The sequence below is a fragment of the Echeneis naucrates genome, chromosome 15 (assembly GCF_900963305.1).
Source record: "Echeneis naucrates chromosome 15, fEcheNa1.1, whole genome shotgun sequence".
NCBI classification, from domain to species: domain Eukaryota; kingdom Metazoa; phylum Chordata; class Actinopteri; order Carangiformes; family Echeneidae; genus Echeneis; species Echeneis naucrates.
Window position 1 is genome coordinate 15,777,344 of NC_042525.1, and position 24,594 is coordinate 15,801,937.

Sequence of the window (24,594 nt, forward strand, 5' to 3'; positions counted from 1 at the left end):
GTGAGGAAAAGAAGACGGAGGCACAGCCAGTAGAAGGCAAACCAAAGAGCCGACTCTCGCACAAAGGCGCAGGGGATTTATGCGGAATTGGAGACAGAATCGGAGGAGCCACGGCGAAAGAATGACGAGCGAAAAGTATGCAACCGCCTTGGTCCAATACCTGAGGTGAAACGAGAAAATGATAGAAGAAACACACCCAAACGAGTAAGTACCGTGTCCCTAAGATTCCTCTATCCGTTTCTCTCTCGTGCTTTTTTCGCAGAGTTGCAGACTGGGGCAACTTGGTGGAATGTGCAGCCCTCAGCTCAACGTCCAAAGCTGCATTTCACGTATAGTCTGCCTGTGTTTTTATTCTTATTCGCTCGATGGGCTCGTGTGCTTGGTGCTGTGGAGCAATGCATTGACAGTGGCGTGGAAGACGTTTTCTTAGGGCCCCCACGTTGGTGTGGACTAGTCTGGAGAATGCGAGAGAGAAAAGAGAAGATGAGGAGGAGGAGGAGGAGGGGAATAAGCGTGGGTGGATCGGAAACATTTTCTGAAAGAATCTAAAGCGAGGGAGCAGGCCTGTTGCAGTGTAACTTAAAAACTCAAACGCGCCCCGAAGTTACACGTTTAAAAGAAAAACACGCAAACGGCGGCGGCTTCACGCAGGAAAGAAGCAGAAGCGTTCACGGAGGCAGTGTCGCCTCGTTGTTTGGCCACATCTGTGTGTTTGCTTCCAACCGAAGGGGGAAGTCTCACAGGATATGAGATATCCGATATGCCTCATCCGCCATCTCTTTCTCAATCGCCCTCATTTGCATAGCCTGTCGCGCTCCATTCATAAAAAAAAAAATACCGATTGTAAACGACTGGTTGCCCTAAAAAACACACTGGTCTGTTTCTCTGAGAATCAAGCCTCATAAACTCGCGTTTAACCGTTTCTGTTTCTGTCAGGCTTCTGGGTCGTGCTGTTGCTTCTTTCGAAATATGTTTAATTTCGAGCTGCACGATATCGAGGCCCACAGACCTGTTTATGCGGCACCGATAGGCCTGAATAGGGGCGCTTGGAGCTTAAAATCGGCCTTACTGAAAAAGAACCGTAGTTGCATTCATAGTCCATTGTTGTTGAACAAACTTGAATAGGCCATAGACTGTGGTCTAAACTAAACCTTTAAGGCTGAAATGAAAATTTCCAGACATACGAGGAAGCACACCAGAACTATTTAAATCCTATTTAAATGGCTAGTTCATCTTTTAATAGCTCGATTAGCTTATATCCACAACTTCCCAGTCAGACTGCACGGTGCTGCGCTCGGGAGGAATGCCTGCCTCGCAGCCCTCAGTCGGCTGGGGTAGGAGGGCGAAGGGCACCGGAGGGGGTGTTTGTGTTGCGATGGCGTGACGCCGGCTCATTCATAAAAGCCCTCTAACCTTCAGCTTCCCCATTCATGCCTGTTGGCCTTACCCGGCTCAGCGGAGCCAGCGTGCAGAGAGCCCGTGTGTCGTATCTGCCCCCCGGTCCGGCGGAGACACAAAGGAGGAGGAGCTATAGCGTGTCCCCGGTTAGTGATAGCGAAGAAGGGCTAGCTGGGTTAGCATACTAACCTTCGGGTCACGGTTCGATGTCTGCTACCTCCTGAAATAGTCGCAACGTTCCCTGTATTCACTGCTGCTGGTCTCTGAAATCTTTATGGTTTTGTTCTGAGCCACAAAATATAAAACTGCTGCGTGAACCCTGAATTTTTAACTGTCCCCCATTTCCGGACGAGAAAGCGTTTCCATGGTGACGACGTTCAGTTCTTAACTCTTAGCTTAGTATGCAAATTGGACCACGCCCACCACAAGTGCAAAAACAACAGAAAAAAATGGCCGACCCTTTTAGTCACAATAAAAGCTTTTTTTAATCAATAATATAGCTTACAGGAATGCGATAAAACTTGTTGATAGCTGTAATCAATGGCTGTATTGCCAACTAAATTACCTTTGGGGGTTTGATACACTTTAATTACCAAGTTAAATTGGTACTAGTGAAATTTCAAACCTTCCCAGAAACTGTCATCAGAAATGCTACTATTAACACTTGGCAGACGAATATCTGTTATCTGTTTATCTCCTTGTTCTACTTAGCTGATTAATATCCAAACTGGGCTGTCCTAAAAATTTTTACATCTTCATAATTGTGACCACTTTCAGGCTGTTATTATATTGAATTAAATAGAATAATCTACGACTGACCTGCTACCTTCTGTCTCATGTGATTTAGCTTGGCTAGCTAACAGTTAAAAGAATAGGAGATTGCATAGAAAAGGCGTATTCGGGGCTATATGGAAGTGTTTTACTTGAAAACGATGATATTGTATAATTTTATGATATTAAAAAACACTAGATACATTTTATTATAAATTATTTTTAGTTGTGAACAATGGCCCACTTAAATAAATTGATTGCTGGTCATTTTGTGTGTTGAAGTAATTTTCACCAGTGTCTTTGTACAGGTGGGATTTTGATAGGAATTCTTTGGTGCAGCTCCTATGGCACAGGCAAATGTGCTTATTGTCTTATTACTTGACTTAAATAATCAGATTGTAGTAATACGCTAATTTCTCTTTTGTGGTTTACTTATCAGCAATAAAAGCCTGTTGTGGGATTAACGCAGATGTGTTGCGTAAAAGTCACATACCTTTTATTTCTCTTGTGTCAAGTTATAAGGTGTAGCAGTGCAGTTTTATGTTTGATTCTGTAGCTTGTATCATGTAGCTACTTTTCTCACTGTATGTTGTTGAATCTTGGAGATGGAGTCACATGCACACATTTGATGCCTTACGTGTTCAATGAAATTCAGACTTAATATGCAGGTTGATACTAGTAAGTGATATGATTATTATACATACAGCCACATGCAATTTGTATGAGCCTATAATACACAGATTGTATCATAGGTATGCACACAGGAATACGGATTGAGATTTTTTAAATAGTTTTTTTTTACTATACATCCTAAAGTTAGCTAATGTAGACTTTGTGTCATCTGTTTGTCCATTTTGCCCTGTCTATATTTATTGCCTTTTATAAAAATAGACAAGCTCTTGCAGGCACACACGCATACACACACTCTGCGGAGGATGTATTGATCGGGTTTGTAGTGCTGCAGGGTCAGCATGTGCACAGTCAGTATCTGACAGGAGATGCCCGGTGACATTCAGCTAAAGTCAACTTAGCAACGAAATATAATCCATTCCTGAACAAAAAGCACTCATCAATTGGCACAGCAGTGAGGAGGTAGCAGGTCTGCATGTTCCCTCCACTGGACTGTTCTGTTCCTCACATATGCTTTTCTATGTTAGCAGCATTTGTTTACACTACTATAATCCTGACAGGTTTGGAATTTCGGGACAGTGGACAAGCTCATTGCCAAAACGATGCAGAATAACATCTGTTCTATAATTTATTTACTGTCAAAGGTTTCTGTAAAAAGACTAATCCTCCATGAGATCCTCTGAATTCTTCATTTATGAAACTAGGTGTATGTGGAAAGTAAGATAGTTTGGTTTCATACCAACGTTCCCCCAACATGCTCCTGTGAGTTCCTCCTCTCTTTCATATATTACAACAGTCTTGGTTGTGTAGCATGTATCTGTTAGTTCTATGTGTGTGTGAAAAGACTGATCGATTGAAAAAGAGAAGCATTTTTTTTTTCCTCTAACTGTCCCTTCTGCGGTGAGGTGAAGAGACACACATTTCCTGTTGTTGTTTTCGTGTACTGCTGACAGATTATTTACTGTCAAACTATCTGTGACTATCTAACTTGTGTTTTATTTACACAGTGATTGCATGCACTGTAAAAAGAGTACACAAAAGTACTAATCCTTAAGATAGTATTGGTTTAAAAAGTGAGAGGACTGTATGTGGCAACTTAACTTCTATTTTATACCACTTTTTTGCCAACTATATGATTTTAGTTTTAAAAGAATTACATTTAAAACAATACAGAGAATGGACAGAAACATAGTAATCCTCAGACAGCAATATATGTCAAGCAAATTCCAAGATTGGCACGGTGCTCTTTTTTTTTTTTTTTTTTTTTTTTTTGTAGAATTACAGTGATAGTCCATTAGAGTGGGTACAACTGAATAAAAGTCTATATGGTGATATGCGTGGAACACATAATTAACATGACATATGGTGTTATGGTGTTACATGTCTCACACACACACACACGCAAATACATTGTGTACACGCACACACGGCACAAGCAAGGAGTACACAGCCACATAGTCCAAGTACACAAATTAACTTCCTTCACCGACCCTTGCCATTTCTCTGTCTCTCTCTCATTCTGGTATGACACACACAGACACACACACATCATGTGGGACAGTTCGTCGTTCACAGTGTTTCCTGTGTTTTACAGAGAAGCTCATCACTGGTTGCTATCTGGAGCCTTTATATAATGGCCTGAGCTGTTTATATCTGAAGAGCAAACAATGGACCTGGATTGTTTTCCTGTATTTTTTTTTATTTATTTATTTATTTATTTATTTATTTTTGTTTTTTTGTTTCTTTTTTTTTATATATATATATATATATATATATTTATTTATTCATCTCTGCTCATCAGCTGACTGGATGACCAAGATTATAATAGCTTAAATTTTCATTCATTTCACTGTCGTGTGCTTTTGCCTTGTCATACCAATTGTACAACAATCCTCTAGTCTGATCTATTGAAGCTCTCTGTATATGAATGGCCTGGAAGCTCTGCAGTAAATGAACTCTGTGAACTTTCACTTCCTAAGCAAGTTCAACTTTGTACTTGACATGAGTCAACGTGTACAGTCCATTTTGTTAGATGTAATGTATGGCAGTCATTATGTAGACTCATACTACTATACTGTGCATTAAACGATAGCTTGATCCAGTTGATTATCCTGTTTCATTTGTCAGTAGCTGCTATAATAAAGCTCATCACCCACTTATGTCAATTTTCCTCAACATATTACGTTTAAAACAAAAGTAATCTTTTCATTTGGATTTGAGTCTGATCACAGTCACTATTAGACAATATTTTATTGTCGTATAACTATGTTCACATGACTTATTTATTCCTGGAACATAGAAGCCAGTATCAGTCTTCCATTTATTTGGTTAATCGTTGACCTCTCTTAAGCAGCTTTGGCCATTTTGGCAATCTCACCCACTCTGATAGGTTTATACATGTTGCCCCACACTCAGTTCCCTGTCAGTAATTAGTTGAAATTAATGCATCTTGGCAACTTCATGTTTTCATCTTATGAAAGTATTCCAGCAACACATAATAGGCTCTTTAAAACTGAGAGCAAATAACACCAGGAAACATTGCAGCCCATCATGTGTGATGGTAAATGCATACTTAGACAAGGGAAGCCCTAAGGCTACAGACTTCCTTGTGTTCATTATGCAAAGTGCTTTTAAGTTGGTTCGGTGTCCTGGAGTTGGACTACTGACTGCCCAATGACAAGATAAACCATTGACATCTGACAGTTTATGTAAACCAGGGCCACCTGATCAAAAACACTGAGGTTACATTGTGGTGTGCATCAATCACATCTGGAGAGAACATTAGAAAGCCCTTTGACATTTACATTTGACCCAATCGAGTAAGTGTAACACAGTAAAAGAGGATATAAAGCATTACAGAGAGTCTTGGTTGGCTTTTCTGTTGCCTGTAAGAGGTTTAGAACCTAGCAGCTTATTTTCAGTTTGGTCTAATCAGTCTTCCAAAAGGAAGCCATCATCTTAGGCAGGAAGGCTTCCCCTTGAAAATAGTGAAGATGTATCACAATTTAGCTCTGAATATTTGCTCACAGTTGTTTTTGTAGCAAACACTTTGCAGTATCCTATTGTAATCAAGGCTCACAAATTTATTAGAGTTGGTTTAGTGTGATTTTTAGGCTTTGCTTTGCTCATAATTTCATATGTGTAAATTTTCCCCTAAGTTGTAGACTAATTGAGTCAGTCTGTTGGGGGAATTTTTCATTCACTGTGAAAGAATTAACCAAACTGACACTGTTTTAGACTCAAGCTCCCATTGTGATTGGTCAGTTGGGTATGGGATGTTTTTTGTGAGCGCTCCTCTCCATATTGGTGACCTCTCTCTCACGTCACCTGACACACTCATAGTCACTAACAACAGCAGCTCAAGTTTTTAGCTGGCCAAACACGTGAGTGCTTCATGTAACTACAGTTGATTGGCAGAAAGCCGATCAAATTTACCCCCAGCAGCCTCCAATGTCAATAGTTGCAAATGAACTCCCTTCACCCCAACACACATGCTCTGTTTCTATCTCCCTCATTCATTATCATATTTGAATTTACCGAAAAAAAATCTTTAGGATGTCACTGTTTTTAAAAAAATATTGCCTTTAGATGAATCCCTCTGTGTAAAATAATTTATAAGGATCAAGTTGTATTCCGCAAAATGTGATTGTTGTAACCTTAATTTAAATCAGAAATGAAAAAATATTAGAAAGCTTAGCAGAATGACAGATTTTGAAGCACTACACTGGAGGCCAAATTAAATATGGAGTGATGAATACTTGCCCCTGTATAGGCTGCAGTATAAGCTCATGCTATATGCGAACTATACATGCTCAACCTCAAATGCAGCGATATCTGTTTTGCATTTATCTTGTTTCTAACAAAAACTTAACATTTTCATCAGGAAAAAAAGGAAAATTAGATATTCCTAAAGCCAATTTTGTAGCCAATAAAGGTCACAAACATGAAGTTAGTCAAGTTGAAAGTTAGCTTTCACAGATGGTTAGTGGTAATATATAAAGAGATGGTAGAATAATATTGAAGTGAAACTGAGAATGTCTACAAAATCTTTACACTTGAGTAGACGGAGTTGGCATCTGCTTGGTATTTTGGGAGCAAAAACATTTGATAAGCCGTTTGTCTATATGACATTACTGTCACCCTAGTATCAGAAGTATCAGCCTGTCCAATGAAACACTGTCAGGAAAAAACAAACCAAACCACCAGTCATTATGGTGAAGCACCTTTCAGCCACTTTCTGATGACAGAGCATGTGCTGTGTGTGTGGCTCCACGGAGAGGCGGCTCCTCTGCGTGAGTTCTGTGTGCGGTTCTGTTGATCAGGCAGAGGTGCGGCCAGTCATTCCTTATCAGAGGAAGTATAGCCGCCCTTATCACACATGGCTGGGCTGCCCTCACTGACCCTTTTATCTGTCACACATGAGCTGGATTCCAGACCTGATAACCAGCCTGCTTCCCAGCCCCCTTTACTGTTTTATTGCAAAATTGTGACACACAGACTACATCCGGCAGTTGCAGAATCCAGCTGCTATATTAATAGTTTTCTCTAAAATTCTGTATTTAAATAATTCATTTTACATTCATCTACAATTTGGTGGTGTTCTGATAGTCAATATAGCCTGAATGTCAATGTTGACGTGGCTTACAGGCAAACAAAATTAACAGATGGAATTTAATGGTTCATTGACAGAGCACTATCATGGCTTGGCAGGGGATCTACAGGTGTGCACTCCGCCCGCAGCTCATTTCCTGATTATCATTTAGACTTGTTTACAAGGTGAGTGCCAGCAGCCAGAAATAAGCACCTTAAATGACTGCCTAACTGTATGAAACACAGGAACCAAGCGGATCTCTGGTACAAGATAGTGTGATATAAAAACGCCTCAACCTCATTTAGAAGACAAAGGGAGACAATCATTTGGTTCATTTTTAAAGATAATGGCAGATGTAACCTAAACAGTATTAAACAAGAGGGGGATTTATTTCACATTAGAGGCAAGATAAAATTTATTTTTTATTTGTTTTATTTCACAAAACAAAAGACTTGTTTTTGAAAGAGGTTGCTCACAGTGAACTATCACCTCAAAGCATATGTCTGATCAGAAGGTGGAGGCCAAAACAGAGCTACAAGCAGGTAGAATATTAGCCTAGTGTTGGCCCAAATGAAAACTAATGCAGCTCTGCATCTGCTGGATTAGCAATTTCCTAATTCAATGCTATTTTAAGAAGGTGCTAATGTATCCCATTTAAAGCCACTTCATAATACTAATCATTCTGTCATTGTATTTTATGCTGCCTACGCTAATTGGAGGAGTTTGTAAGTCATGTACACACACATAAAAAAAAACATTCTGAGGAAGCTAACCACAAGCTGGTTTGAATGTTTGCTAGGCAAAAGGTTTGGCTGGCAGCGTTTCTAAGGAGGTGGGAGCCAGACACACCCTGCACTTTTGACCTGCTTGTTCACACTTTATATTATATGAAAGGAGGATGTGATTCATGAATCAGTCGCCCCTTCCTTATCAATAAGGGGTTTAATTCTCCCCATATTCTTTCTTCTTAACTGAATCATTGCTCCACTTTTGGTGCAACATTTTACACCCTTATTCCACTTGTAAGAGGCTTTGAAATGCATTCCCAGCCTTAAATGTATCATATAACACCTTTTTAGTCAAACATCATCATCTACAGTTTTTTAAGGGAGTATGTGTATACATTTGAATATTGTATGTATGAAATATAACAACATTTGCTGAAGGTAAGCGTCACAGTCCATTTTCAGCATCAGTACCTCGTGCAACATTCGTGTGGACAGATTTAGATTCACAGCTCCCAAATGTACTGTATGTGTGCGTCTGTGTGTATTTATGCCAGAATGTGTGGTCACTCCCAAGTGTATTAAAGTAGCACGTTGCTGCTGTTTGTGGCTGTCTGTGTGTTCCAGCCACAGATTACAGGGCCTGTCGGCAGACGGGGCTCTAAACACGGGTCACAAGACAGCCCAAAATGTGACAAGTTCATCTCAGAGAGCTGATAGCTGGTATCGTGTATCTTAAAGCACATGTGCTTATATAGTACAGAATTTTGTGTTATTTCTGTATGTGAGTGGCCTGGTTGTACTGTTTCGTTTGTGTATGTTGCACATGCATTCAAGTCATGTTGAGCAACTGCGGTCCTTTTAATATACAAGTTGTAATTCACCGGCAGATGAAATGTTCTTATTTGGACACTATCTATAGGTGGATACCTGCCTGGACATCAGAAATTGCTGGCCTAGCCCACTTGATGCTTACAGAAAATGGTCACAATGTAGCATGTTCACCCAGACAAAAATACATTTGTAATGTCTTTTTAGTAGTCTATTTACTATAACAGCAATCATATATGAGAAAAAAGGTAGCAAGACCAGACTAGGTACCAATATTATCCAAACACACAAAAGATACTCACAGTTGGAAAGTATTTCTTCTGTCAGGGTAATTCTTCTGCACAACTAAACCACATTTTTAGCACAGCCAAAATGAAAAAAATGCACACAAAAAAAACCCCCACACACATCATCACTGATCAATAGTTTCAACCCAGATAAATTTGCCAATGATAGCAGCCAAACATTTATCTTTGTTGTATAGATCAAAATAATTCCCCTCATAAATAAATCATTGACATGTCGAATTAGAATTTCTATTTCTATTTCTATCTGTTCTTGTTATTCAAGTTTTCCACGTGACAAAGAAGAACCTGAATGACTATTTACATCCTCTCACTGTGGGTTGGCACAGCAAATAAAATGTCGAGTTAAGAGTCTGGAACTGTACTCTTCTAGTTATTGTATATAGGTCAACGTCACCTCTTTATTAATCTAATTTCATTGGAAATAGTCATTAAACTTATCTTTGATATCTTGACACTTGTGTGTGTCTGTACAACACACACAAGTGGATTGTGGTTGCTTTTCTGTACAAGCTGTTTGTCTGCTGTCGGTCAGTCTGTCATTCAGTCAGTTTTATGAATGTGTGTGGGTGGAAGCTAGTGAACCAGTTTTGCCACCTGTGTGTATGTGTGTGTGTAGGTGTGTGTGTGTGTGTGTGTGTGTGTGTTCGTACATCAAATCCTTGGGACTGTCTCTAAGCTAATTATACAACACCTCTCTCATTCACTCCCACTCTGCTTCTCTCGCTTTCTCTCTCTCTCTCGCTCTCTCACTGACACACACACACACACACACACACACACACACACTTGGGAAATACACAGTTACATCCTGTTATTGTCAGATCATTTATGTGGATTGCGACCATGTCCCTGTGAGGATGGTGGTTGTCATAATTCTTGCTGAGAATATCTGCTTTTACTATCATTGTTTTAGGCTATTTGAAAACTAGTGACTTTTTTTTTGCTCACATATTATTTTACATAGACTAAACTGCAGCAGTATTGTCTTCCCGATGTTGCTTCAATCCAGTGCTGTGTGTGCACGATAGTTTTTGGATTGAAGTTACTGTCATCAGGCAAAAAGATACCCTCATGTTCAGTCTATTTAAGAAGCTGGTCATTTTGTGTGTGACTTATTAATTATAACACTGTGACCAATAAAGAGATTCTAAAAGCTCGAGCACACACCATCGATAAGCATCAAATATCATAAAAAATGGACAAACTATAGGATGGTGACACTGCTTCACCATATCTATTACTGCTTTTTGCAATTCATTGTCTGATATAAACGTGAAAATCAATACATCTGCAATGGGTTAACAGCAGATCATTTTCCTTGTTTGGAGCAACAGAGCACTTATCATCTGGCAATTTTCATAAAAGAAATTTAAAGTTTTTTGACAAAATAGCTTCACCTCAGAAGATTTTAGTTCTTCAGAGCCAAGATATTTCTCAAGTTAATACAAGGAAATATACCCAGCTGGCCTCTGATTTAAAAAAAAAAACAAAAATAACAACAAAAAAACACTAGGATTAAGTTTCTGTTGGTCAAGCCCTTAATTAGAGGAAGTCTTGAACAACACCAAAGATAATAAAGCATAAGCATTTACATGAAAGTTTGAGTGTGTGTGGTTTCATACTGATTTGGCCCGGTGCGACATCGCCCACCTCCACCAGGCAGAGTCGTGACTTAAGACGCCCTCAAACATTCTGCCAATGTGTGAATCCAGCTCCAAATGAAATGGCTGTGGAATTAACCAGCCTTTTTACTCTTTCGTAAAAGTTTAAGCTTACAGCATTGTACAGTTTCATGACCTGAGGTCAGGGCACAATGATAGCCGCTGCCGAAGGAAGAGTTTTTCTGTTGCATTAAAAATATTATTTCCAAGCTTATGGTACACATTTTCACTTCCCCACCCAGTAGCCTCTCTAAACAATATGTGTGCTTCAAGTATTTTTTTTTTTTTTTTTTTTTTTGTGTGTGAGTGGAAAAAATGGATGGGTGGAAGTTTGTAGTTGAATGCCAATGCCAATAATTAACATGCGTTGCAAAATGAAAGTCTAAAATTAATGACAAAACATTTTCATTTCTTGCTGTAAGACCCCATGGATCAATTGATTGGCCTGGATTAGCCTTCAGTAGCATTTTAGTTTTACTACAAAAATTAGATTGACAAAGTCTTATATTTTTCTAGCCCCTGTAGTCCTAAATTGTACATAAATCAAGTAATGGAACATTCTGAAAATGTTCAACTCCCAGTTTATATAAATCAGACATACATTGTGGTTTTTATTTTAATAAGGCCTTCTCTCTCCCTCCCCCTTCTCCCTCTCTCTGTCCAGTGACAGCTACATCGTGCGTGTGAAAGCGGTGGTGATGACGAGGGACGACTCCAGTGGCGGCTGGCTGGCCCAGGATGGGGGAGCTCTGAGCAGGGTGGGGGTGTGCCGACTCCTCCCGCCTGAGTTGGCGCACATTCCGGCCTCCAGCACCTCCCAGTTCCTCATCCGTGGCGAGCGGCTCCGGGATAAACAGGTAATATGCACACACAGGAATGAACATCAAGAAAGTACATCAAAGCTCATGCAAGAAGAGGACAAATGTCGTCCACATTGTGACTGTACTGTGTGTTCTGGACAAATAGGTTATCCTAGATTGTCCATTGAGGAAGGACCTGGTGTACACCATAGCAACACCCACGTTTCATCACTGGAAGGTGGAGGACAGGAGGTGTGGCCTGTCCTTCCAGAGTCCAGCCGATGCCAGAGCTTTCGACAGAGGGGTACGGAAAGCTATCGAGGATCTGGCTGAAGGTACGCTGTGGTGCTGTGCTGCTCTATATTAATATAGCTGGACACATTGTCAGGATAAAGATCTGTCAGAGAAATTACAGCCCCAGCAGACTGGATATAGCAGATGGTGTCATAAGGTCATAGTTCTGGCTAAAACATGCAAGTACAGCTATAAGATTTAATCCAAAGCAGGATATGAATGTAAAATGAGGAGACTTGTTTTTTAAAAAGATTTCAATAAGCCAATAAATGTGCAGGCAGCAGCCGCTGACATGGTATCAGTGCTGAGTTGCATCAGCAGGCTCAAATACAAATTTGTTTCTAGCCAAAACTGAGTTCTGTGAAAAAGCAACAAATTTTCCATGACAGTCTTTTTTACCAGCTTTATTGAAAGTGACTTTGGGTTTATAGATGCATGAAGCAGTAATGGTAGCTCTAAACTTCACTGAGGTGTATTTCACTTGTTGACAGTGTTGACAGACAGGACACCCAAATTTTTCTTGCATCACTGCAATATCTGTGAACTGTTGTTGTCAGTGGATGAGGGTCAAGGGTTACTTCATGAACTCATCCTCCAGCAAAAAGACTGATCTCTGAGATTTAAAACGCGCTCCTGTTTCATACTTTGCAGGCTCCACAACCTCCTCAACAGCACTCCAGAATGAGGGCGAGCTCGGTGACGACGACGTCTTCACTGTAAGCATGTAACCTACATTCATGTGCTGTCACACTTGTAAATATAGGTTGCAGAGACAGATCTATGTGCTACACCTGACAGAATATGCCATCAGGAAAAAGTAGCTGTAAAATATCTGAGGGAAACACATCCAGAAAAAAAAGGACGTTGGAATAAACTGTAGTTCATTTTCAGGCCAGTGTTTTTAAGGTCATGTCCACATATCATTAGTTATACACAGAACATTAAAACTGTTCACGGTGATTTTAAGATTGACCTCAGCCTCCTTTGATGTTGTTTTATACAGTTGAACTGAAGTGAAAAAAAAAGAAAACACAACAACTCCGTGTTTCCGAAGTGAAACAAAGTGATGATGACTGGTTGACTCCAGGATGTCACTCTTGTGCGTCAGAGGACATGAGAATAAAGCTGAACTGAGTTTCCTCAGATTGGGAATTTTGGAGACTTGAGTCGCTATGGGCAGCACCAGGATGTTATTTCAAGGTTCAATTCACAGTCAGTGCCGTTGTGCCTCCAGTGTTTATGGGCAATAAGACCAAAGGCAACCCTGTGCTGAGAAAACTCCAGGGGGGTTTGCTGGAGAAGTTGCTTCTTTCACTGGTGAGACAGTTAAATATGCTTCAGAGAGGAGGCTAACACATCCATGTCCATGTAGAGTTTTTTGATACTCTGGGTAAGAGTTTCCCTTCTCTTCGCTCATAGTGATTGTGAGGTAAACAAAACAAATAGGCCATGTCAGATGATGCTGCTCGCCAGCAAAAACTGGACTTCATGCTGAGAACTCCGGCAAACCAAGGTCATGTCATTCAAAAAAAAAAAAAACCACACACACACGCACAACCGCAGCCTTAGTCAAGCCACCCCAAACAGTACAGTGCCACTGAACGTTGGCTGTGCTATTTGAAATCTGTCTGCAACTGTCGGTGAATTTAGACTTTCACTTGTTCAATGTGTCCAATTTGTAGCACTGAAATGGAGGTTCCAGGCCCTCGAGTGAAGTGTGCTTCCAGAGCAGACTGAACAAGTTATTAGTCTAGAGCCCCAAAGATCCCAGTACTTCCAAAACATCATAAAACTGACTTTGTTTCATCCATCTAGCATAAAGTTTTCCAAAAAGTATTCCTCTTGCACATGCTGTCGCTAGTGTGTGAAGTGTGAGTAGTGTTTGTGTGTCAGGGTCTCTCCACCTTAAGTTAGCCTGGAGGACCCCTCCCCCTCACCCTGTAACCTGACACCAGGGACAGCAGCAAGGTCAATAGGTCACTTCCTGTATTCCACCACCTCCCTCTCTCCTGGTGACCTCCCCCACATCCCCCCCACCACCCACCCACTCCACTCTCCAAGTTGAAAAAGAGAGCAGACACCAAACTAGCAGCAAGCAGCTGTTTCCCAGCTTAGTGCAGGGCTGGTGATTTACGAGAGGAAGTGCCTCGTGGTTCATCTTTGACTTGAGCTGTCTGTAAGGGCCAAGACTAATAGGTGCTCTGCTAGGAGTGTACAGCCACCGCAGAGACACACACAAACACATGAGTAGGAGTGTGGAGCAAAGTGCAAGTGTCCAGTGCAACAAATGCAAAGCAATGCCGGCATGTTGTTCCTTTAAAAACAGAAGGAATGGCAAGACAGTACTCATGTTTCTATTTTAGCCATTTTTAAGTCAGCCTAACCTTGGATGGCTCACTGGGGTCAGGATACAATCTCTCGGGGGTCCCAGCACAATGTCTCATCGCTGCTTTTACAAAAATGCACTTGAACTCGCAACAACTATTGCGGCCAAGCACCTGCAGCCATGCCCACGCATTATGCACCTGCAAGAGAGCAATAAGTAACCTGTGCTGTGTTATCCAAAAACTCAGGGAAAAGGTTAAATGGATAGCCTGCCAATTTTCCTAATGTTTTTAAATCTGATTGCAACGCCTCATCATGTGTTGCAAAAGTTTGAGGTTTGAAAGAATGCATAGTCAATGTGCTGCATTGGCCTAGCAGGATAAACGTCAATAATGGATAAATTCAAGCAAAACTACAGCCAGAGGTTCAGGTTGAATAGGACCTTAAAGGTACAAGTCGTCTCAGGTCTTGGATTCTCACAGTCACACTGGGTTGGTTTACAACAAGCTGTAAATGACGACCAAACAACGCCACCGTTAGCGCAGTATGTCCGAACACTTTTGATCGACGACTATGGGCCATGAATAGTTCTTGTCTGGATTTCCACTCTTGGCAGATGAAATCCACTGTCCGAATTAGCATTTTTGCCTTGACTTCTTGACTTTTCTGCTGTCTTCTGTCTGAATGTGTGACCTTCCCCTATGAGCATTGAGTAATATATGAAACCGAAGTTTCACCTTTTGTCTTAGCTGTAGGAAAAGGTGAAGAGAGGATTTGCGAACCTAAGGCACAACCAAGCAGCCACATGTCAAACTTAACAGCCATGGCACTAAAGTCACAGGTTAACAATCATAAGATAAATTGATGGACTCCTTGTTTACTCATCGTTTTCCTCTCAGTCTGTGCTAATGACCTTACCTAAAGTTAGCAATGGCAGTGCAGTTTTCAAGGCAGGCTTAGGGGGGTGCGGGGGTCTAGGATGGACATACTTTCCAAAATTATGCTTCTTTCACCAAACCTAAACTTAACCCAACCCTTCCTCTGTCCCTGCCTTCAGCACATCTCCCTTCTCTGCCTCTATTTTGGCTCATTCACAACAGGGGGAGTGAAAGCTATTGAAGCAATTCTAGGCTCATCCCAGGAGAGCAAGACGGGCCTGTTGAAGGATGAATCCTCCCAAGCTTTGAGTCGGGGCATGTTTTGTGTCAAAAAATAACTTGAAATGCCCTCTGCCCAGCCTTGGGCCAAAGTATATAGAGGATGTCCTGAAATATAAACTCTCCCCCTCAACTCTGCTGTCTTCAAGCCCTCTCGTGCTGTTTGTGCTTGCAGCAGAAAGTCTGGTCTGTGTTTTGAATTAGTTGCAGCCGTGGAGGCCAGAGTCGGACTGGTTTTAAACTGCACAGGCTCCTCCTCCTGGTAATGTCTTCTATGGGGGGGGGGCAGGAGCGGAGGCAGCATTTTATGTTATTTTTGGCCAGCCGCTCTGAGGGCTTTGTAAGAAAGCTGGGGGAAATTCTCAGCATGGTGGTTTCCATGTGGGGAGCAGGATATAATAGGGATAGATTCTGTAGACGGACAGACAGACAGATATAAGATGTGGGTCATGTCAGTCTAGAATTTAATTCATAGAACTGGTTTTAGATTTGCTGGAATGTCACATGTGGTGAAATGTTTGCTAGGATTTCAAGTGTAAACTCTTCGCCTGACCTTGGCCATGGGAGAAAAGTAATGATAAATAACTCAAGACCATCAACCAATTTTGGGGCATTGTTTTGTTAGATTACATTCACTTTTGATTGATTCTTGTCCTTTCTTTTTTCTGAATATGTTCAAAATATCAATTCAACCCACAGACCATACAAAGTAACACCATTGCTTTTATTAGGAAACATTTGAGTAGCGGGAGTTAAGCTCTTTAGCTCTTTATGGTTTTCAGGTGAAATTGTTTTTATTTAGTTTTTTTGCTTCAAGAAGTGAAACCACATCAGCACAGACAAATGGGGAGCACAAAAGCGTCTGAGCTGCTGCAAGCTGCTGGCAACAGATGAGCATGTAAAATTCAGCCAACTTTTCTTTGGCGTACAAACTTGTTGACCGTTGATACAAGTTTTTGTGATTCTTGTTGACTCTATATGGGTCTTAAAGCAGGATTAAATAAATACAAAAAGGGGTTTGCATGCACAATGTTTCTTTTTCCACACTATAAGCCACGATCGGTGGCGTTAAAGCAAGTACAGCAGAGATTATTCTTAACAAAAATCTTATCATTGCTCCCCTCCAGACAGAGTCAGTTCTGTTTCTCTCATAAAAACAGCGGCTCCTTTTCCAGGGGGTCACATTCATCTTTAATAAAGATTCATCCATAAGCTTTAAGCACACATTACTCAAATGACACATTGATATAAGAGAAGTCCTGAGCCGCCTATCAGCTGACCTACTGCAATGCCGCACAGTGGCTGACCCCCAGTGTGCCTGTCTGAAATCTTGTCTGCGCACCACACCACAGCGGCCCAAATGACTAGTGTCTGGCCAAGGTTTGAGTTGGAGGAGAGCCCTGACAGCATTTAGCGGAAGGGGGACAGGATACTGTTCACACACACACACACAGAGGGAAAGGTGGAATGTGTCGAAAGTGAGATTGAGGGAAGGAGGACAGGTTGCTGGGGGAGGAAAGAGAATGAGGAGGACTCAGGGGCGAGGCCAAAATAAGGTGATACTGCAAAAACAGCGTTTGCAGCCAGTAGACTTCCTATAACAGAATCACGCCACCAACCACACCTGAAGCATGAGCTATACCTTACCCTGTGAAAAGCTATTGTCTTCGTCTCCCCTTCATGGGAAACATGATTTCAAGAGGTGATGGTGCCATTGGTTTGTTTTTATCAAGCAAAAACAGCAACTATTTACATGTTTCCTTTCATTTATTGTTTTCTATCATTACAAAGTAAACTGAAAATGAAATGTTGTACCTTTAAAGGCCTTAGGTTGTTTTATTTTGTAATTCTTAGTTTCACATTTCAGTAGTCTCATAACTGGACTATTGCAGACTGATTGGACAGCATTGAAATAAGGGTTACAGTCTTAAGGTTAAACAAATAATAACTACAGTCAGCTGCATGAACATTACTTGACAATTACGTCACCACAGTAAGCTTATTTACTGAAAATGGGGGGGGGGGGGTCATCTGGGTCAAACGGCATATCCTCTCCACCTATGTAGGTGGCTAGTTACATGTGAAAATGTGACCTAGTTCTAGTCTGAGGTCTGACTGCTGCTACATTTTGTGAACGTTGCAGATGTTGTTATTAAAAGGTAAACTCAGACACACAATGATCCAAATGTGGCTTGAAAAACAGGGCTCACACTTCCTGTTTTCATGAACAGAACTCCACCAATGCTTCCTGTTTTTGTTTGTCCAATCATGGCGTCCTCGCACACTAATAATTTGTTTGGTGTATCCAATCAGAGAGCAGCTTTCAGCTTACATCCTGTGTTTGTTTGTCCCCTCAGAACACCACAGACAGCTCATCCAACTCCTCCCAGAAGTTGGAAAGCTCTCTACAGCCACTTGAGTCCTCGCCCCTTCCGCAGAGACACAAGTGCAAAATGGGAAATCGCCACGACCTCCACGACCCCTACCGGCTCCCAGACACCTACTTCTTGGACCAGGTGAGATGAGACATAGCTGGTTTTATCCCACATCATCACCAAGCGTGCCATTTTAATAAGACAAAATGGCCCAATGTTCTGATGGAAAATCATTTTGTTATTACTTCCTGCAGTGTTAAAGACTCATTCTGTCTTCTTCTTTAGCCGTTGTCTCGGCTTCCCCGCCATGTCACTTTCCAGGAGGACGATGAAATCGTTCGAATCAATCCTCGGGAACGCAGCTGGGAGAGAACCACAGAACATCACCATGGACGCCAGTCGGACCGCCCCTGGCTCAGGGGTTACGAGGACTACCGGCACGCCACTGTGCGTGACAAGTTCATCCAAATGGACGACTCTGAGTCCTACGTCCACTTTGCCAAGGCAGAGGTGCAGAAACACGACTACACCTACCCGCTCGCACCGGCCCTGTCACCCTCAGACTCTGATCCCGCCCTTGGACCCTTGACCAATAAGGGCCATATCGGCTCACACCGCCATGGCTTCTCCTCTGTGGTCTCCACCCAGCCACGGTCTTTCCTCCCCAGCTCCTCCCCATCCACCAATGGCGGGAAGGGGCAAAAGGAGGACGGGATGGAGCGTGCACAGTGCGAGCACTGTGGTGAGGCCTTTTACATCTCCGACAACAGGAGAGGCCGGTGCCAGGATGCGCCGGACCCTGTGCGCGCATGCATCCGGCGGGTCAGTTGCATGTGGCTGGCAGACACCATGCTCTACCACTGCATGTCTGACCCAGAGGGGGACTACTCAGACCCTTGCTCCTGCGACGGGGGCGAGGGCAGCGGGGGAGGCCGACTCGGCACACGCTGGTTAGCTCTTCTCGGCTTGTCACTAGTGGCGCCCTGCCTCTGCCTCTATCCGCCTCTCCACGCTTGCCACCGGGCGGGGCTCACATGCGGCTGCTGCGGTGGCCGACACAAGCCCCTGAGCTGAGCCGCCAAGGTTGGAAACCTCTCAGAGGGAATTATAAAAACGTAAACCCAACGCAAGCACAGGGAAAGGGAAGGATGGGGAAGTACAGAGAGGACAGGCGCTCATGGCTGCTCGCTCTCTTACCTTGGTTCCTCTGGGTTTCTCTACAAATTCCAGACACTGAAATAAACCAAAAAAAAAAAAAAAAAAAAAAAAACAGTTGGTGCATTTTCTGAATGGCCTGGGAAGATAAGCTCCCCCTTATGGCAGACAGTTCTCTCACCTCTTCATATGGCCATTTCATGCCCTGTTTCTAGTGAGAGAGCACTCTTTTTCATGGGTTTTTTTTTTTTTTTGTTTTGTTTTTTTTTTATAGCTGACCTATATGTCATGTATCACATATGCAGGTACTTTATACTTTGTACACTGACTTGGCGTCAAAGAACTTGAATTGTTTCTTTGTTTTATTTTCTCCTCTCCTTTGATGTTCGCGTGGCCATTTTGTTTATATTCTATTCCAATATCAGGCCCACTCAGCTCAACTCCAGCTATAAGAGAAATCAGACACTACACTTCTTGTGTCTATGTATATGTGCGTACGTGTGTGTGTGTGCGTGTGTGTGTGCGTGTGTGTGTGTGTGTGTGTGTGTGGACGCCGTATGTGCATGCTTACAATGTGCGCCGAGGCCTTTCATTGTCTGTACTGCAGCTTATAGTAAAGCTCATGTATATAGTCTACATAGCTCTCCACCATTGACATCTTTGTTCACTGAAACAAATGTGGTACTCATCTTAATCTTCTAATATCCCAAAGATTAGTGTTTTTATCCTATTTATTGTCTCACTAAATTGATCTACCAGCAGAAGGGTGCTGGGTTGTGATTTTATTCACTGAAAAAGACGGTGCCTCAAGTCATGCTGCAACACCCAAGCATCCGTCTCCCTGCTCCTTTCATGTTATTTCAAATAGTGCCTACACTATCACCTTAAACCAGGAACCCTATCCAGTTATAGTGGTGATTATTATTTTTGTTTTATTTTTTATTTAATTTAATTTTTTTTTTTTCCATTTTGTAATTTTTGCTTTGTTTTCCTTTAGAACATTTAACTTAGACACTTGAAGCAGAGTGAGAATTTTAAGGCTCCGATTTCATCCTCCATTGCAGAACCTCAGCCAGCAGTCCATTTCAAACCACGGACTCAAAAGATCGTTCAAAGAAGATACGGTTACATTTGGTGCCTGTTATGCCTTAAAAATTTGGAGCCTGGCTCCAAACCTTACCTTTTGAAGGTGTCTGCTACAATAAAATAAATAAATAAATAAATAAGCGTGAGCATAGTTATGGCTCCAAGCAATCAGTCTCACCATGTACACCTAGACACTTGATTTAAGCTATTTTTGCAATGAAAAGCAACTTTTTTAAATGGTTTTCATCAGGTGTGGAAACTAATGGTTCCAGTTTGCCTGCGATGTACAATCAGCTCCCTTCCCTAAGCCCACCAATCATTTATGTGGAACAGCAGAGTCCAAACTCATGGCTCAAATGAGTTTAAATCACTTGAAAATAACCGAAAATCTGCTCCAAATATGGATGTGTAAAAATCATCAAAGTCTCATAGCATTGGCTGTAAACTTTTTTTTGTTTTGTTTTTCCCCAAAACATAATTGTGAATTACCTGTTTATGTGTAATATCACTATGTAGGTGCGTTTGGATCTGTTTTCTCACTAACTCAGCAAAAGATAACCCCTTCCATTGTTGTCTCAGCACTTTCTTGGTGAGACTCAGGTGAGAGTGATAGTGCTCATGTCTGTGCGTTAAAAAAGAACCTCAGCTAGAGGCAGGAGGTGGGCATCTTAGCTTAGCATAAACACTGTAAACAGGCAGAAACAGTTAGCCTAGCACCAAGACACAGCGAAAATACTAAATGATGATTTGCATTTGAACAGTCAGGCTCTGCTTTGGCCAGGCATGTTGGTTAGAAATGTGTTGGGTGATGCTTTTTGGTGCCTTTTTGCTAAGATAAGCTGATTGTCTCAGATGTCCAGCTTTTCTCCACATCTCAAACTATTCTGTTAATATTTTAAGTGGGAGACAAACATGAAGGATAGCTTGCTGAAACCATGGTTGTATGTGACTGGTGCGCAATATTTTCTCTCAGTCCTATTTTTTCCCTCCATGCTACATTTAGTGCATCACCTGCCCAGAGAGAGTAACATCAGATGGATGTTTGGCAACAGCTAGAATGAATTCAGAATGAAACAGCCTGTTCATTCAGGTTTACAGTGGATGTGTTGTTATATAAACTTAGGCTTTGGAAGTTAAAAAAAAAAAAAAAACAAACACAAAAATGCTGTCATACCTGGCTATGTTACCTACAGTTTGAGTGACAACACAGCCAACCAATCGTGTACTCCCGTTGACAGCACAACACTAAACTGACAGCTACTCGGGTGCTTTACACTTCATTAAAGCCCGGTTGATGGCAGAGTCGGGGATGTGGCCGGGTACACAATAAGCTTTTTTTTTTTTTTTTCTTTCTTTCTTTCTTTTTTTTAAGGAGAAGAAAGGAGACATAAAGAAAAAGCAGGAGGGCACCAGCAGAGTCCCTTTGGAGAAGAACAGGAGTCCAAAAAACATCTGAAATCCTGGAAACAAACATCCATCCCCGATTGTTTGGCCAAGGAAATGTCACTTACTGTAGCTGAAATGTAGAATGCCTGAGGATGTCCTTTTTCCTTCCCTGGTTGTGTCTGTTTCACACATCCTGTCCAGGTTGTATGTCCTTAGTGTGTGTGCATGTATGTGTTTGTGTTTATGGCACATCCCTTTCCCCTCTCCTGCTCCTTGATCCAAAGCTACTGGGATCAGCTGAATATGCTACAAAATACTAACACCCAGTCAGTATAATCAGATCCTTCGATTGTATGATGTGGTGTATCAGGGATGAGGAAAATCGGATTGGAATGTGTGTGTGTGTGTGTGTGTGCAGGCATTTAATCTTATGTCTCTGTCTCATTTGGTGTTTGAGTGTGTTCTCTCATGTCAGAGCCATTTACAAGTGCCTGAACACATCTTCTTTAACTCCTTGTGTCTCTAAATTGAGAAAATTAAGGAAACTACTCCCTGTAATGGATAAGACCCATTTTTTTACGCTTAGTATTTTTACCTCTGTAAAAAAAAAGAGCAAAAATTATATTATATATATCAAGTGTATGTTGTACATTTTTATTTCTATTTTGTTTTTGTTTTTTTAAATAACTGTTTCTAACATGTACGATGGATGTAGCTCTTGCTTTCAAGAAGGAACAGGAAGTACTTTGTAGATACTGAAGGGTGGCCAGGTCTGTGAGAAAACTTAAGTGAAATGTGTGTCTTACCTTCCGCCTCCAATAAAATGAGAGAAAACAGTGAAACCACTTTTGTGTCTGCCACTTAATTCTTGTTTTGGTGTTACTTCCCCATATTGTAAAACAAGAAAAGCGTGTCATTCTCTTCTGCAGCAAACCAAAGATCGTCTGCACGCAACGTCTCTGACCTCCATCTCCGTTTTGTGTTGAATGAAATTTCAGTTCATTGAAGGGCCTATTAGTTTTCCCTCGCTGTGCTTTCTCTGTAGGAGCAGGTGACGAGTTGCTTAACAAGAGCTACAGTCATTGTTTACCTGACAGGAGGTTATCCTACGCCCTCCGAGCTGAGCCATGTCTTCCAGGCATGGGTGTGCTGAACCAGAGTCAGAAACTGAGGAGATGGGCTGTGGCTGGCAGCTTAGCATGTTAACATCAGTGCTACTTTCCCAGACTGGAGGCACTTCTCTAAATAAACAATTGTTAACGCTAATGCTGCCTCAGTTGCACCGGCTATTTTTACAAGTTGCTCCTTAATGTATAATAATGTATAAAATGAACATGAAGAAAACTGGGAAAGCACATGTTGTCTTGTTACCATACTTATGTTTGCTAATTGGCACCAAACTCACGCAAAGTTAAATGTTGACCTGCTGATGAGAATGTCAGGATTTATCCTGTGGGGAACATGAAACTCATGGTGATGTAAATCTCACGTTCATCCAGCTAAAAGGTAAAAAAAAAATAAAAAATCAACCCTATTGGTGAGTCATATCTAGGAAAACAGTTGTTTATAGTTCTGCATTTCTGTAGGTGCAAATAATTCTCTGGTCTTCTGTCGTTCAGCATTTAAAATGAATAGTTGGAGAAAAAAAAACTAGGTTCAAGCCACAGATGACGGTTTTTAAACACAAACAAGGGAGAGAAATGAAATTGCTCAAGTTAACTGATGCCACCCATGACTTTGTGAGGAGATTCAGGGGATAAAAAATGTCATTCAAAGCCTGAAGTTTCTCATTATGCTTTAATAACTTCCATAGTTTGCTGCACAAAACTCTTTGTGAAGTCTTAAATGAAAGAAAGCTCAAAGAATGAAAAAAAAAAAAAAAAAACCTCAGCCTAGCACACCATGTTTCATTCTCCTCAAGATGTCTTTCCCCGGCTGCCTCCCTCCTCAGCAGGAACATGTGATAGCCATCGAGAACGTCGAGCTGTTTGACTCAGGATGTCTCTGGAAAAGCATGTGGGCGATAATGATGGAGCGCGAGAGAGGGGAGGGGGGAGGGAGAGAGAGAAGAAAAAGAAGGTCCCTGAGGGCTTTTGGGGGCCTGCTAAGCAGCTCAACGGCTGCAAACAGCATCACAGTCCACATGTGCAAACATTTAAGATATCTGCTTGTGTAATGGGGTCAATGTGGCCCCTTTCTGGGTGCATAGAGCACCGGCGCTCACTTCCCAGTACAATTTAAAGGAATGGGTGGCTTGTCCTACACCGGTGCTGTGGTCTCATGTCCAAAGATTTTTACAGTTCCCTCCTCAAGACTGAGGTTTTATTCTAGCTCTATGTAACTTGTGCACAAGGTTGGGGTCTTACCTAGGCCTGAGTTGGCCGAGGAACCCAGACTGCGCAAATATGTTGCAGAAGTGTTGCCTACAAGGAACCAGATAATTGTTTCAGCATACTCTATAAAGGACTGAGCTCAAACCCTTGCACCTGAGATAAACTGCATTAGAGTACTAGGGAAAATTTCTCTCTACTCCCACCCTGTGGAAAAGGTTTTTGCTGGTCAGGGTCTGTGCAAAAGCAGCTTTAAGTAACAAGAAGAAGTAAGTGTAAGGCTGTAGGATGTACCGGTGCGCCAAAAGCAAGTAACGATGCTATAATGTTACATATTTCTTATATAAAAACGACTAGAATTGAATTAAAAGATATAAAAAAAACTAATTGCAAGTGAGAAGATTCTTCGCTTGAGTGAACGATCGCAGCATTCAGTAGCTGCTCTGAAGTTTTTCTCATATCACGTGATCTTCATCAGCAGATGATGCGTGTCCAGTTTTCATAAAATTCTACTTTCCCAAACGTCCTTTATTCCTTTACACTGGTTTCAAAACTGCAAATCAAAAGGTAATTTGACTACTCAGTCTAAATACTAAATCTCCATTAAAGTTGTTTAGTCTTTGTTAAGAGCAAGTTGTATCTAATTTATCTCCTGTTGAACAAATCATACAGACTGTGTTGGATAAATAAATACAGTGTAGTGAAACAGTACTAGACTAAATGGGCTGTGCTGCCACCCACCTCTGGTGAAACCAGTGTTGCCTGTTTGTG

At 41.6% G+C, this 24,594-nt stretch overlaps 2 protein-coding genes across 2 annotated transcripts in view; one reads left to right on the forward strand and one right to left on the reverse strand.

Moving 5' to 3' along the window:
- LOC115055077 (sprouty-related, EVH1 domain-containing protein 2-like) lies at positions 1-21,258 on the forward strand. The gene is made up of 6 exons (XM_029520526.1): positions 1-204; positions 11,580-11,772; positions 11,882-12,050; positions 12,661-12,725; positions 17,849-18,007; positions 18,152-21,258. Exons 1-6 carry the CDS (start codon positions 179-181, stop codon positions 18,938-18,940), a joined length of 1,401 nt encoding a protein of 466 aa, XP_029376386.1. The 5' UTR covers positions 1-178; the 3' UTR covers positions 18,941-21,258.
- The window catches only part of actr2b (actin related protein 2b), a 19,841-nt gene continuing 14,768 nt past the window's right edge, over positions 19,522-24,594 (reverse strand). Inside the window, exon 10 of the transcript XR_003841651.1 lies at positions 19,522-19,570. The gene's annotated coding sequence lies outside the window, so the exon portion shown is untranslated. The remainder of the gene's footprint in view (positions 19,571-24,594) is intronic.

Coding starts and splice junctions, on each gene's coding strand:
- LOC115055077 (XM_029520526.1), top strand. CDS start 179: ATGATAGAAGAAACACACCCAAACGA. Junction 205..11,579: donor GAAGAAACACACCCAAACGA/GTAAGTACCGTG, acceptor CTCTCTGTCCAG/TGACAGCTACATCGTGCGTG. Junction 18,008..18,151: donor ACACCTACTTCTTGGACCAG/GTGAGATGAGAC, acceptor CTTCTTCTTTAG/CCGTTGTCTCGGCTTCCCCG.